Source organism: Myxocyprinus asiaticus, chromosome 6 (genome assembly GCF_019703515.2).
Source record: "Myxocyprinus asiaticus isolate MX2 ecotype Aquarium Trade chromosome 6, UBuf_Myxa_2, whole genome shotgun sequence".
Classification (NCBI taxonomy): Eukaryota; Metazoa; Chordata; class Actinopteri; order Cypriniformes; family Catostomidae; genus Myxocyprinus; species Myxocyprinus asiaticus.
In genome coordinates, this window is record NC_059349.1 from 53,995,287 (window position 1) to 54,011,856 (window position 16,570).

The 16,570-nt window shown below is 38.6% G+C and overlaps 1 protein-coding gene across 1 annotated transcript in view; it reads left to right on the forward strand.

The window, feature by feature from the left end:
* Window positions 1-2,116: 2,116 nt before the first annotated feature.
* LOC127443008 (protein unc-13 homolog A) overlaps window positions 2,117-16,570 on the forward strand; it is a 94,808-nt gene continuing 80,354 nt past the window's right edge. Inside the window, exon 1 of the mRNA XM_051701467.1 lies at window positions 2,117-2,207. Coding sequence (XP_051557427.1) covers window positions 2,186-2,207 — 22 coding nt within the window. The 5' untranslated portion in view covers window positions 2,117-2,185. The remainder of the gene's footprint in view (window positions 2,208-16,570) is intronic.

The window sequence follows — 16,570 nt, forward strand, 5'->3', positions numbered from 1 at the left end:
ATACTTATAAAGCATCATAATAATGAGATGCTTATAAAAAGTCATAATAATGAGATGCTTATAAAAAGTCATAAGTCATAATAACGAGATGCTTATAAAAAGTCATAATAACGAGATGCTTATAAAACGTCATAATAATGAGATGCTTATAAAAAATCATAATAATGAGATGCTTATAAAACGTCATAATAATGAGATGCTTATAAAAAGTCATAATAATGAGATACTTATAAAAAGTCATAATAATGAGATACTTATAAAAAGTCATAATAATGAGATGCTTATAAAAAATCATAATAATGAGATGCTTATAAAAAGTCATAATAATGAGATTCTTATAAAAAGTCATAATAATGAGATGCTTATAAAAATCATAATAATGAGATGCTTATAAAAAGTCATAATAATGAGATGCTTATAAAACGTCATAATAATGAGATGCTTATAAAAAATCATAATAATGAGATGCTTATAAAAAGTCATAATAATGAGATGCTTATAAAAAATCATAATAATGAGATGCTTATAAAAATCATAATAATGAGATGCTTATAAAAAGTCATAATAATGAGATGCTTATAAAACGTCATAATAATGAGATGCTTATAAAAAGTCATAATAATGAGATGCGTATAAAAAGTCATAATAATGAGATGCTTATAAAAAGTCATAATAATGAGATGCTTATAAAAAGTCTTAATAATGAGATGCTTATAAAAACTCATAATAATGAGATGCTTATAAAAAGTCATAATAATGAGATACTTATAAAAAATCATAATAATGAGATGCTTATAAAAAATCATAATAATGAGATGCTTATAAAAAGTCATAATAATGAGGCTTATAAAAAGTCATAATAATGAGATACTTATAAAAAGACATAATAATGAGATACTAAGTCAAAATGATGAGATTCAAAGTCATAATTTTGAGATAAAAAGTCAAAATTCTGATTTAGTAACTCATAATTACGATTAAGTAACTCATAATCATCATATAATATCTTAAAATTATGACTTAGCATCTCAGTTATGACTTAGTATCTTAAAATTATGACTTAGCATCTCATAACTATGACTTAGCATCTCATAACTATGACTTAGCATCTCATAACTATGACTTTGTATCTCACAATTATTACTTTGTATATCATAATTTTACCAAAGCAAAAAAAATAAAATAAAAAAATAAATAAACAATTGTATGTGCTGGAAATGGGCTTCCATAGTTATCTGTGACTCTCTTGGTAAGAAATTGGACTTTCACTTACAGTAAGAACCAACTCAAATAGACCCACCTAAAGCGTTCGCTGTAGTTGAATTACTCTGTGCTTTCACTGTTTTGGATATGTATTGAAATTCTAAGCTATTTTACTTGTCAAAAGGTCCTAAAAGAAAGCTAATGAAATTTCATATGATTGAAACGAGAATCCTTTAAAAATACTTTAATTAATTTGAACATTCTCCAGATATGTGACACGTTCTTGAGTGTTCCCACGGTCATGGAAAAGCCGGAAACCTCTGGAGATTTTTTAAAATGTGATTCAATATATATATATTGAATACATACATACATATATATATATATATATATATATATATATATATATATATATATATATATATATATATATATATATATTGAATCACAATTACTGAAATATTTGTTTTTAAGTGTGTGTATATATTTATATGACATCTAATATTTTAAAAACAATATCACTTTTATTCATTTGAACTGGCGCATTCAGTCGGGTCTTATCAAAAGAAAACATTTATACGACTTTTTATATGCTGTTACGTGATTCGAAGACTCAGACGCACTTTTGCGCATGCGGAAGTGTGGGGGAGCACGTGTGTGGGAGAGAGAAACTCCAGCGCGTGGTGTGATGCTCAGTCTGCTTCCCATCAGCGTGACGTCACTGTAGGAGCTGTCCGCTCGCCGCTGGTGCTGAAGCAAGATGTCGGTGCGCTAGAGGCGAGAGACGGCCGATAAACTGAGAGAGGAGGACAACAAGAAAAAGTGCTTTTCATGCGCAATACCTGGTTGTTTACGTATATGTTTTAAACAGGCTGGAGTTATGGCTGTTTGTTGAGTGAAAGCGACTGAATCAAATCACGCCACGTAGACTCTCCCGTTCTCGGCGGAGCGCAGCTGGCGGAGGTCGACGCGACGCTCCGCGATGTCTCTGCTGTGCGTCGGGGGTGAGTGTCAGTCTTGCATTTTATTAGTGTGTTGGCTCTGGGTTTTATCCGGCATAGCACTGTCATCATAATCAAACGCCATCCGGGGGGGGGGGAGGTAATAATACCATAGTACTTTGATTGATTACCATATTCATGCACTATTGTATTTAGCTACATGTCTCTCCAGGGTACTACCATTATTGCCTTGGTATATATCCAGAAAACATGGTAGTACCATGTCCAAACAACGTGATTGTAGGCTACTTCTCTTAGAATAATTAGCCATATTATGTCAGTTATATGGAATAAAAAGCATGTTACTAGTAGGTATCAAAAATATAACTATACAGCCACACCTACCATTGATTAAACAGTACTGGTGTTTACTCATCACCGTTAATTTACAGATCTATTCAGCTGCATGCAATTCATCATCACCTGTTCATCAACCCGCCACAAGGATAAACATCTGAATAAAAAGCATACACGTTCCATAATATTAGTCAATTTATTTCATTATTATTCTGAAAACGTATTGCTGTATTATGAAGGCGTTTTACTCATGCTAATAGACGCAGCGCGTGAAATCTCTAGAGTGGCGGAGGGGAATGCGCTCGTGAGGGAATCCTGTGCACGCGGGCGTGCGTGAGCTGGATGAAATGACATTCCCGGTGGAGACCGGTCACGTCATTACGGTGACGGTCAGTCTGGACTGTGCAAACCGACGGAATCCTTCGGGACGTCACGTTTCTCCATCTTTTATGTAGCTGATGATCAACTATTGAATGATTGACAGGTCAGCTGTGATGGGTAAAGTTGAAGAATTAAAAAAATCACAGCTGCTTTTTCTCTTTGCTGGCTCATTCAAATTCTGTGCTGCACCCATATAACACACTAGCTGCTCAGACAAATGCTCTCTCTCTATATATCTCTCTCACTCTCTGAACCTATTGTAAAGACTGGGATAGGGTTTGTTGTCATTTTAAGTAGTTTTCAAAGGCGAATCCCACGGAACCTGTCAAGAACATGCCCAGGTCACGTTTCATTTGTCCTAAAATCTACTTGGATCTTCATCTAAGTTAACACAGTCTGTTTAAACTAATAACTAATTTAGTTAATTTAGAACAAATTATTCTATTGTTATTGTACATACTGAATACATAATTCAAACATTCACAGTGTAGGTTGGAAAAAGTAAGTGAACCCCTAGTCTAATGACGTCAACAAAAGCTAATTAGAGTCAGGAGTTGGCAAACCTGGCCTCCAATTAATGAAATGAGATTGGGAGTGTGGGTTAGAGCTACTTTGACTTATAAAAAGCACTCAAACATTTTGAGTTTGCTATTCACAAGAAGCATCTGCTGACGTGGACCATCCCTCGCACAAAAAAAAAGAGATCTAAGAAGACATACGATCAAGAATTGTTGCTTTGCATAAAGCTGGAAAGGGTTACAAAGATATCTGGAAGAGTGTAGATATTCATCTGTCCACAGTTAGACAAACTGTCTATAAATGGAGACGATTTAGTACTGTAGCTACTCTCACTAGGAGTGGCCGTACAGCCAAGATGACTCACAGGGCACACTGCAGAATGCTCAATGAGGTATAAAAGAGCCCTAGAGTGACAGCTAAAGACTTGAAGGAATCACTGGAACTGGTTAACATCTCTGTTCGTGAGTCTGCTATATGGAAAACATTAAACAGGAATGGTGTCCATGGCAGGACACCACAAAGGAAGCCGCTGCTTTCATACAAAAACATTGCTGCACACCTGAAATTAGCCAAAGACCACACTGACACTCCACAACACTACTGGGAAAATGTTTTGTGGACTGATGAATCTAAGGTTGAATTGTTTGGGAAGAACACGCAGCACTATGTATGGTGTAAAAAGGGCACCACATACCAACATGAAAACATCATCCAACAATGAAGTACAGTGGAGGGAGCATCATGATTTGGGGCTGCTTTGCTGCTTCGGGGGCTGGACCACTTGCCATCATCGAGGAAAATATGAATTTTATCAGGATATCCTACAGGATAATGTCAGGGTGTCTGTGCACCAGCTGAAGCTCAGTAGAAGTTGGGTGATGCAGCAGGACAATGACCCTAAACATCGAAGTAAATCCACTACAGAATGGCTTCAAAAAAGAAAATCCACTTTTGGAGTGTCCCAGTCAGAGCCCAGACCTTAACCCAATAGAGATGCTGTGGAATGACCTCAAGAGAGACGTTTACACCAGACATTCTGAGAATAAGGCTCAGCTGAAGCAGTTCTGTTAGGAAGAATTGTCCAAAATTCCTTCTGAACGTTGTGCAGGTCTAATCTGCAGCTACTGGAAACACTTGTGTGGTGAGCAGGGCGGAGCTGGGAAGATAAGTGGTGAATGACTTCCACCTGCATGTCACACCTGCCTCGCGTTCCAGCGAGGGGAGGCGGGAGTGTTTAAGGAGAAGAGACAGTGGCAGACGGGAGAGAGACGTACCAAACTTGTCCGCGTATTTGAGTGTTTTGCAGCTGGCTGAAAAGCAGTGCATGTTTTTGTTTCTTTACACACTGAAAAGTGTCATTAAATGTCTATGTGTTTTTCAAGCTGGTCCCAGCTTCCTCCTTTTCCATCTGTAATTGCTTTACTGGTGCCAAAACCCGGGTTGGAGGAAGGACGCGCTGTCAAGGAGTCCTCGCCGCTGACTGAGGATCGCGATGCCAAGGGAGTGCTCGATCCAGTGGTGCTGGAGCACTGCATCAACCAGCAACCAGAAGGGACGGCTGAGGGGTCCAGTGCCATCACCCAGGGTCACAGACGGAAGCACAACAGCGAGCTGTGGGCCAGTCGACGGCATGTCCGGGACCGGCAAGCCCGTCTCTCTCTCCTCTCTCTACCCTCTCTGCTTTCTCTCTCCCTTTTTGTATTCCTGCCCCCCCCCCTCCCTTTCTCCTCTCTTTCACCCTGTTCCCCCTCCCAGGCACACACAGGTCGGATCCGGAGACTGGTGTGACCCGTCAATGCTCCCTCCCTAGAAATGGGGGGTGGCGGGGAGTAGGTCACAGCTCGGAGAAATCCCCGACCTGAGTTCGGCGATGGGGGTATGTGGTGAGCAGGGCAGAGCCGGGAGGCATCTGGGCAGAGCGAGGCCGGGAAGATAAGTGGTGAATGACTTCCACCTGTGCATCACATCTGCCTCGCGTTTCAGCGAGGGGAGACGGGAGTATTTAAGGAGAAGAAACAGCTGCAGATGGTAGAGAGTCGTAAGAAGCTTGTCCGCGTGTTTGAGTGTTTTTATGATTTGACGCAGCTTGCTGAAAATCAGTGCATGTTTTTGTTTCTTTACACACTGAAAAGTGTCACTAAATGTCTATGTGTTTGTCAAGCTGGTCCCAGCTTCCTCCTTTTCCATCTGTAATTGCTACAACTTGGTTGGGGTTATTGCTGTCAAAGGAGGATCAATCAGTGTAACGAGGAAAGGTGGGCAAGGAAGAGGCGGGAACCGGCTAACAGTCAATGTAAAGTTTAATGATAAAACTCAACATAAAACAAACATAAACAAACACAGACACACATGCAGCACGGCCGCGTGCATCTCTCTCTCTCGAACTGGTGTCTCCGGCTGCCCTTTATCTCGCTCTCCCGCTGATCAGCTGATTTAGCGCTGGCCGTGCTCCATCACGGCCCGGCCACACCCTCCTCCTCGTCACAATCAGTTATTAAATCCAAGAGTTCACTTGCATTTTCCACAGCACTGTGAATGTTTAATGGGATGTGTTTAGTAAAGACATGAAAGATAATAATTGTTTGTGCTTAAGCACATTGTGTTTGTCTACACTTGTGACTTTGATGAAAATGAGATCACATTTTATGACCAATTAATGCAGAAAACCAGCTCCAAAGGGTTCACGTACTTTTTCTTGCTACTGTAGAAAAATAAAAAAATACATATTTTGCATTTTATATAAAATGAAACCTATTTTTATGGCCATTAAGATTTTTCACATTGTGACATTATTTTAATGACAGTTACGCACATTTTAAAATGATTTAACAACAGCAACTTTTTGACTATAATACAGTAAAAACTGACTGTGTTGCAGGACACACACATACTCATAAAATATATACCTTGAATGACTGCATGTCACTTTGGATAAAAGTGTCTGCCAGATGCATAAATGTAAATGTAAATTTTTGAAAACAATAGGAATAGTAAAAGTAAAATGTCTGGACGCATTACGATTATAGGAACTGAGGGGTAAAATGTGCTTAGTGTTCTGAAAATTATGTCACAATGCAAAAAATCTTAAAGGTCCTTAATGTAGGGTTCATTTTCTTTATGCAAATGATAATTTCATTATCATTGATTTTTTCTTTTCTTTTTGTATTGATTTAGGGTTAAAAAAATCACCAGGACATTTGGTTACAAGTTTCGTGAGAATTACCCAACATGTCCAGGTCATTTCTCATCCTTAAAGCAAGAGAAATAATATATAATAATATTTTACATATAGAAAATAAAGTCTTTTGTTGGACCATTCTTATTTTCGCATTGTGATATTATTTTCATGACAATGAAAAAAAAACTATACCCCTAATTCTCATTACCATAATATAAAAAATCTCATTACCATGAAAAAATATTAAATTGTACAGTATTTATACATCACGATATTATTTGTTGTACTGCCTTTAATTATTCAGATTTCTTTCAGAAGTGTCAGGACAGGAGAATCATTTTTGAAAACAATTACAGTACACTCAAAAATATATTTAAGCCTATATTTCAGAATTATGCATTTGAATTTAAAAATAATTTCAGTGTAATTGAATAGTGTAATCCAGCGCTATTTAACTTCACAGCCAAGTGGGCCAGATGGAAAAAACCTCCGGGACATGCAGGCCAAGCCAGTATATTTGGTTAATGTAAAGCTTCTATCAGAAATTGTTTTAATGTAGGCCTATAATATTTGTTCACTTCATAATAAAGCATCAAGAGAGAAAAAACAAACAAACTAAAAGTGCTTTAAAATTGGTCCATAACTGAGAAAGTAAATCAGATTTATACAAAAATATTTATTGAGCAATAACAGTGAAGTTTGTTATAGATGCAGTGATTCAAACTTGAATATTTTCTTTACGAAATTAATGAATAGAACTTTTCTGTTTCTCCTGATTGTTGTTACTTACTCTTCCTATTTCTTCAAAATTCGGGATAATTATTATTTGTAGCACAACCTCTGAAATCGTCTAAAAACGCAGCACTCCTGCATGAGACACTTTAAAAACATTGAGACCTGCGACTTCCGTCTAGCATAAGTTTATATAGGAGAACGATTTAAAAACAGCACCATCAGACACAAAACGCGTTCGGTGAGAACAGCCCCTAAGACAACTGACAACCTCATGTGGGCCACTGAAATTTTCAAACAGGCCGGATTTGGCCACGGGCCGCCAGTTGAATAGGCCTGGTGTAATCTTTAATAAAATTAAATAAATAAAACTTCAAATTTACATTTTATTAGTCTACTTTTGTTAAAAAATTTTTTAAACGCGTACATTTTGAAAAGAATGTAAATTATGAGGAGGAGAATCATAATAATATACTTAACTGTCATGAAAAGAATTTAACAATGCAAAATATCAGGGCCTGGGTAGCTCAGCAAGTAAAGACGCTGACTACCACCCCTGGAGTCGTGAGTTCGAATCCAGGGTGTGCTGAGTGTCTCCAGCCAGGCTTCCTAAGCAACCAATTGGCCCGGTTGCTAGGGTGGGTAGAGTCACGTTGGGTTAATCTCCTCGTGGTCACTTTAATGTGGTTCTCGCTCTCGGTGAGGAGCGTGGTGTGTTGTGCATGGATGTGCGTAGAGTGAAGCCTCCACATTCGCTACATCTCCACGGTAACACACTCAACAAGCCATGTGATAAGATGCGCGGATTGATGGTTTCAGATGTGGAGGCAACTGAGATTCGTCCTCCACCACCCGGATTGAGGTGAGTCACTACACCACCACGAGGACTTAGAGTGCATTGGGAATTGGGCATTTCAGATTGGGGAGAAAAGGGGACAAAAAACAATGCAAAATATCTTAATGTTCCTAAGATTTAAATATCTTTTTTTAATATAACTATTTATTATTTAATGTATTTATTTACTGGCGGGGGGTATTTATGTTTAGTCATTTAGCAGACAGTTTTATCCAAAGCATATTTTTCTTTATTACTTCCTGAAACAGACAATGACATATCATAACTTACAACAGACTATCCTGATTCAAACGAGCCCAAACACAACATAATATGATGAGGAGATCTTGAAATATTTCTCAAAGAGTATACATGGAAAGAAGATGCACAAAAGGGCGCAACACACATTGTGTCTTTGTGTTTTGTGTTGTGTGTGTGAAAACACACATCCACATATGTGCTTATCTAAAGGATTTGGATGCTTCTGAACACTTAATATTTCTGGCCGGTCACTTTTGACCGGGAACACAGCAAGTGTAACAAAGTGAAATAAAACCAAATAATGTTAAAGAAAATGGTCAATTTTTTTTGTGTGTGTGTTTTCAGATACCATATGTGCACAAAGTCAAGGAATTTTATTCCAGTTGGATTATGTAAAAAAACAAACAATTGCAAGACAAAAAAGGCGTCCTGGTCAAAATGACCGGGAACACAACATAAGTGTTAAACATAACGGGTATGTGTGTTTGTCCATGCAATGTAATTGCAGATGTCAACATTTATAGTGAAAAGGAGTTACATTTTTCTGTTTGTCACCTAAAACCGATAGACCTGGTATCCATGCACTCCTTTAGTCAATTTCCGTATATAAACCCTTACAGATTGTGCAATGACTTCTAAAGATGCCCTATGTGAACGCATTACATAAGACCTCACCTCTCTGCTGCTGTGATATAACTCTTTTATGATGTACTGTCGTATTGTCAACCCTCCACAGAAGCTGTATGTAGGAGTGTTTTCACACTTATATAATAATGAATATGCTTTAGCAGTCAGTATGGGCGGATAACATCCTACCTCATGTTTTCATCCAAACATCTCAGTAAAAGCTAAATATTCACAGTATGATTCATATTGATGCTTATAATTGCTTTTATTGCTCAAATATGACACTTTTCCCATAGAAAAAAGTAATGTTTTGAGAACAAAGTCATCAAATGTAATCTCTTTATACTATGTCTTTAAAATATTACAACTTAACTCTCTATATATTCCGTTTTCGTAATTTAACATGGCACTAGAAAACTGTCATAGTTAACAAACGGCACACAGCACCTGTTACACATTTGCGTAGTTTCCTTCCAGGGTCAGCTGGTTGTTGTCCTCTCGGCTGTGGTGAAAAAATGGAGTGTGGGAGTTGATTACGATGTGTTGTTTGTAGGCAGCAGATCCTGGTGTGAATTATTTATATCGAGAGTGATTTATGATTTTGAGCTATTGTTAAGCACTAGTTTCCTGGGCTCTGCAATCCAGCGTCCTCTTCATTGATCCGGCCTGTTTACTGATATATTACAGGGGTCTGTTTTAACTGCACTCAATGAAACACCATATGATAGAGCTGCCCTTCTCTCTCATAATTCAATCTTAGCTGGAGCTCTATGGCAAATGATTGATACCTGTTTGTCCTTATGTGTTTAGCTGTGAAGTGGAAAGTGGCTTAAAATAGCTTTTGTCTTTTAGTGCAGATAGTGGCCGCTTGTCATATTTCTGTGGAGTGTGCAGATATAAAGCAGCTGTATCAGACAAGAGAATCTATTTTTATATGCACCTGGGGACTCGTTCAACCAACCTCACCTTCAGACTGGCACAAGAATGAGAAAGCAGGGAATAATACTGCTTTTTTACTTTCCACAAACACAATGTGCTTAAGCTAACAACACACAAACAATTATAATCTTTCATGTCTTTACTGAACACATCCCATTAAACATTCACAGTGCTGCTTGAAAAAGTAAGTGAACCCTTGGATTTAATAACTGGTCAATCATCCTTTGGCAGCAATAACCTCAATCAAGCGTTTCCAGTAGCTGCGGATTAGACCTGCACAACGTTCAGAAGGAATTTTGGACCATTCTTCCTTACAGAACTGCTTCAGCTCAGCCATATTCTTATGATGTCTGGTGTGAACGTCTCTCTTGAGGTCATTCCACAGCATCTCTATTGGGTTAAGGTCTGGGCTCTGACTGGGACACTCCAAAAGGTGAATTTGCTTTTTTTGAAGCCATTCTGTAGTGGATTTACTTTGATGTTTAGGGTCATTGTCCTGCTGCATCACCCAACTTCTACTGAGCTTCAGCTGGTGCACAGACACCCTGACATTATCCTGTAGGATATCCTGATAAACAATAGTAGCTGCTTCCTTCATGGTGTCCTGCCATGATCACCATGCCCGTTTAATGTTTTCCATATAGTAGACTCATGAACAGAGATGTTAACCAGTTCCAATGATTCCTTCAAGTCTTTATCTGTCACTCTAGGGTTCTGTTTTACATCATTGAGCATTCTGCGGTGTGACCTTTGAGTCATCTTGGCTGGACGACCACTTCTATCTATCTATCTATCTGTCTATCTATCTATCTATCTATCTGTCTGTCTGTCTGTCTGTCTGTCTGTCTGTCTGTCTGTCTGTCTGTCTGTCTGTCTACAGAAACTCAATACACTATGTGGACATGCAGATTTCACTCTCATATTTACAGATCATGTGCTACACAAACAAACACTTTTTCTTTTTCTTAATTAATTAATGTGTGTGTGTTTGTGTGTGTGTGTGTGTGTGTGTATGTGTGTGTGTGTCTTTAACAGTGAAAACCTGTTTTGTTTGTATAGGGGAAATTAAATGAAAGGAAATTATTTTGGTGAATTCAGGGAGCCATTATTGTGCAGTGTGAGATGTGTGTGATAAATGACATTATCTCGCGCTGGTGTAATGAGTCAGAGAGAAGAGTCGAGGATGCATTAGTGACACCGGAACCCCAGTGGACTCGCTCAGAAGCCAAAGATACACAGTGACTCAGAGATAAATAGATGAACACCAAACGAGGCCGTCTGACATCAGTCTAATAAGAGCCGAGTGCCGAGAGTGTTCACGAGAGAATAACAGAAAAAAGGAAGCTGAAATCGAGTCTTGTTCAATGTCTTCAAATGTTCTTACTGACGTACTAAAAACAGAATTCCCAGTCCACTGAGTGAGCTTGAATGAAGTCTTTCCCACTAAACTGTAATGTTTCCAGCAGAAAAGACCAGCAGATGTTGTGTTGAAGCTTGGGTGCTTGTACTTTTGTGGTCAAGAAACAAAGTCATAAGCGGTTCAGAGCAACATGAGTGTGAACTAACCCTTGGTCCTCAAGACCATCTTTTGCAATTGTCAGTTGCTCTAAGTGAAGGACTTTCTAGATTCACTGATGTACTCTGTGTGTTTTCCTTCCATTGAGTGATGCACAGATTCATCAGGCTCTTTAGATCAGTCTCAGATCAGCTGCCCGAAAACGCCATTTTTCTCTGATTGTGTTTTTTGCAGTGCTGGTGAAGGTTGTTACTGTCTGAGTGTGTAAATGTTCTCTTGAATTAACTATAATGAGATTAAACTAATGCTTGATCTGACTTAAAATCTCATTTTTTCAAGTGGCTTTATTGGTCGGAATTCCAGTCAACAAATGTGACTAAAACAATAATTAGTCTTTTTTTAAATGCCATGTAAACACTTTTGTCCAGTTCGTACCAGTCTGATGTGTACTGTGCACATGTGCTGCTGTTTAGATTTAGATTTGAACTTTTTAAGAAGGAATAGCACAAACTCTAAATTGCAAATGCCTGTTTTAAATTTGCAAAGTGCAATTGCTGTGACAGATATGGGGCCAAATTTGATCTAACGATGATCTTGTACGGGACCTTGTCTCCACTACTGCAGCACGTACTGGCTGTTTGTGAAAGGATATGTGAGTAAAAATAATATACATACTCCTAAAATATGTCTTTGCATTTATTTTGAATGCAGTAAGCAACTTGTTCTATCTAAATCACCTATTATTAAGTTTAAATAGCCTATTGAAGTCAAATATTATATTAACAGCATGTGAACCAATAATTTAAGCAGTAAAGATGCATATTGCATATCTGATTGTTGTTTTTTATTTTGATACATCACATTTCACAGGCTTTTAAAGTTTGAGGAGGCGTATTCTTTTCTCCCCAATTTGGAATGCCCAATTCCCAATGCGCTCTAAGTCCTCGTGGTGGCGTAGTGACTCACCTCAATCCGGGTGGCGGAGGACGAATCTCAGTTGCCTCCACGTCTGAGACCGTCAATCCATGCATCTTATCATGTGGCTTGTCGTAGCGCGCGTGGAGGCTTCACCGAATGCGAACCACATTATAGCGACCACGAGGAGGTTACCCCATGTGACTCTACCCTGCCTAGCAACCGGGCCAATTTGGTTGCCCAGGAGACCTGGCTGGAGTCACTCAGCACGCCCTGGATTCAAACTTGCGACTCCAGGGGTGGTAGTCAGCGTCAATACTCACTGAGCTACCCAGGCCCTGAGGAGGCGTATTTTTAACCTGTCACAGGCCTATTAAATCAAGTTAAAACTAGTTAAAACTAGTTTTGTTGATAGTTCAGACAGATGTATGTCTTCACTAGAAACCATAAACCTTTATAATAACTTTTATTTACATTAACAAACACTATTACTCTACATCATTGCCTAAAGATTTTTAAAACTGCAGCGCTGCTTATATCCACCACATGAAGAACCCAGAAATGCAGTCGCCTGCGGTGTGACGTTGCGATAATTTCATCTATAGACTTTGTAATAAAAATTTCTGTCCGTCCACAAGTAATAAATAGGGATGCACTGATATGAAAATTTTTCACAGATACCAGTTTGAACAAAAACTATAAGCCGATAATGATACCAATATTTTGCAACTTACCTTATTTTGTCATCAGATCACTGTTTAGGAAAGTTTAGAAAATGTACAAAGAGGTACAAAAGCTTTTTCAATGTTCTAACAATAAATAATTTCCATTTAACATTGGATCTGTTGAACACATAACAGGCCAGTATTTTAAAGAGAGCCACAATGAAAGATACATACAAGATAAAAAGATTAAAAAAAGACTTAATATAACACGATGACTGATATGAAAATTGTTTTATTTTGTACTAAAACATTTTTGCACTTCTGTTATTGCAGTTTAAAACACAGCTTTTTAAGGTTTATTAATCGCACAAAGCCACATTGTGATTTCAATCTTATTTCAATCAATCATGCATCATTAATTGCTATCATACCGATATCTCAGAAGTCAAAGTCTGCTGGTTTCAGAGCATTTTGAATCATTTCCCTCATCATGTAGCCTATAGCTAAGTGCCGCTTTCACAACTGTCATGGGATTTTTCCCATATTAACATGAGAACAAGACATGATAAAAGGTAAATATTACATGTTCTTAGGAGTGCCAACCCTTCTACATATTGTAGCTATTATTATTTCTGGATTGTGCATTTGAATTCTATTGAGTTTTTACAAAGTGTGTTACTATTAATAAATAAACCATCGGTTTTTCGTATCCGCCATTTCATGCTTATTACGAATATGATGATAGTTTTAATGTGGTCAATAATTAGCCGATAAATATTGGCAGGTGATTAATCGGTTTCACAGACACAACTCAGAAAACCAATCTAGTTTTTTCCCTAAGTATCTCAAACAAACCTTGCAAAATGCTCTTTGTGTCAAACTACCTTTTAAACAAGACTGTGTTCTGATGCTGTATAGAATGAGACGGTCACTGGTATAATTATAAATGGGTAAATTGTAACGCTGAATATGGCAGCTGTAGGAAGGGAAGTCCCGTCTTAGAGTTAAAAGAGCCAATCACCTTTTTGGTACCTTTTGAGACATCACCTGTCAGTTTTATTCAAGAATGCACATGTGCATAAGATGGACCAGCCTGAAAAATTTCTTTTTTTTTTGTTTTTTTTTGTGTGATCTGAGCTAAAGCACAATTTATGATATGATTGTTGTCAGATTTTATTGCTGAGTTGAAATATGTTATGTACTCTTACATGTTTCAGAGATTCAGTCTTTCCCCATTCAAGTAGATAGGAGCTGTACAAAATGTATGAGACGGCCAGTAAATGTTCTGTGTATGTGCCGTCTGAGGCTGTAACCATTAAAAGTGTAGATGAAAACCACATCAGTCGTTTATTAAAGGATCAGCGTATGTAAGTGTGTGCGTGTAGATTCCAGATGACTCAGGCCTTCAAACACACTCACTTCAGAATCAGAATCAGAATGAGCTTCATTGCCAAGTATGCTTACACATACAAGGAATTTGTCATAGAGACAGATGCTCCCAGTGCAAAGAGAATACAAAAATTATACATACAAACATTTGAAATATACATATAAACATACATACGTAAACAGTGAAATAAGAATATCAAATAAGATACAACAGATAAATATATAGAGAAAAATATAGAACTGCAATGTGTTGTTCAAATATGTTATTTACAGATATACAGTTACGTGCAAGGTGATTTAATGTATTGTGCAGAACAGGTAGGATATGTCAAATAAATATAAATGGAATATAAATATGAATGAATAGTTGAATATGCACATGATTGTATTGCCACAATGGAGAGTATTGGGGGCAGTTTTAACTGTTCAAAAGTGAATGGCCTGAGGGAAGAAACTGTTCTTGTGCCTGACTGTTCTGGTGCTCAGTGCTCTGTAGCGCTGGCCAGAAGGCAACTGTTCAAAAAGGTAGTGTGCTGGGTGAATGGGGTCCAAAGCCATTTTTCCAGCCCTTTTCCTCACTTTGGAGGTGTATAGTTCTTGGAGGGTGGGAAGGTGAGAACCAACAATCCGCTTAGCAGTCCGGACTATCCTTTGAAATCTTCTGATGTCTGACTTGAGAGAGCACACATCCCTGGGGGGCACCAGTGCTGACTGTACATGTGCTAGAGGTGAATTTCCCCAGTATCCTGCCTGTCTGTCAGAAAGCTGGTGATCCACTGACAGAAAGAGGTGGGAACAAAGAGCTGGGTTAATTTATTCCATAGGAGAGCAGGGATGATGGTGTTGAAAGCCAAACTGAAGTCCACAAAAAGGATCTTTGTATAAGTCCCTGGTCTGTCTAGATGTTGCAGTATGTAATGCAGTCCCATATTGACTGCAGTATCCACAGACCTGTTTGCTCGATAAGCAAATTGAAGGGGATCCAGAAAGGGTCCAGTGATGTCCTTCAGGTTGGCCAACACCAGTCTCTCAAATGACTTCATGACCACAGACATCAGAGCAACAGGTCTGTAGTCATTAAGTCCTGCAATCTTGGGAAAGGGATGATGGTAGAGAGTTTGAAGTTGCTGGGAATTCACACTGCTCCAGTGACGTGTTGACGATCTGTGTAAAGATGGGGGCTAGCTGGTTAGCACAGGCTTTTAGACAAGTAGTCTGGTCCCTGTGCTTTCCTTGTCTTTTGTTTCCGGAAGACCCGGCACACCTCCTCTTCACAGATCTTAAGTGCATGTTGAGTAGCAGGAGGAGGAGGAGGGGGGTTGCATGAGGTGTTGGTGTTTGTGTGAAGTGAAGGTCTGAGCGGGTGTGGGGTGTGTGACTGGGCTTTTCAAATCTACAATAAAACACATTCAGGTCTTCAGCCAGTTGTTGATTCCCTACAGTGTTGGGGGGTGGTGTCTTGTAGTTAGTAATGTCTTTCAGGCCCCTCCACACTGATGTAGGGTCATTTGCTGAAAACTTGTTTTCCAGCTTTTCAGAGTAGCTTCTTCTAGTCACTCTAATCTCTTTTTTCAGTGTGTCTTTGGCCTGATTATACAAGATTTTATCCCCATTTCTGGAAGCATCCTCTTTGGCCTGACAAAGCTGCCTGAGTTTTGCTGTAAACCATGGTTTGTCATTGTTGTATGTTAAATAAGTCCTTGTAGGAATGCACATGTCCTCACAGAAACTGATATATGATGTTACAGTATCTGTGAGCTCATCCAGGTCGGTGGCTGCAGCTTCAAAAACACTCCAATCAGTGCAGTCAAAGCAGGCTTGTAGTTCCAGCTCTGCTTCATTGGTCCATCTCTTTACAGTCTTAACTACAGGTTTAGCTGATTTTAGTTTATGCCTGTAGGTTGGAAGAAGATGAATCAGACAGTGATCAGAGAGTCCTAAAGCTGCTCTAGGGACAGAGCGATATGCATCCTTTAATGTTGTGTAGCAGTGATCCAGTGTATTTCTATCTCTGGTTGGACATGTAATGTGCTGTTTGTATTTGGGCAGTTCACGTGTGAGGTTTGCTTTGCTAAAATCCCCAATGTGACGAGGAGGAGGGAATGTGGCAGT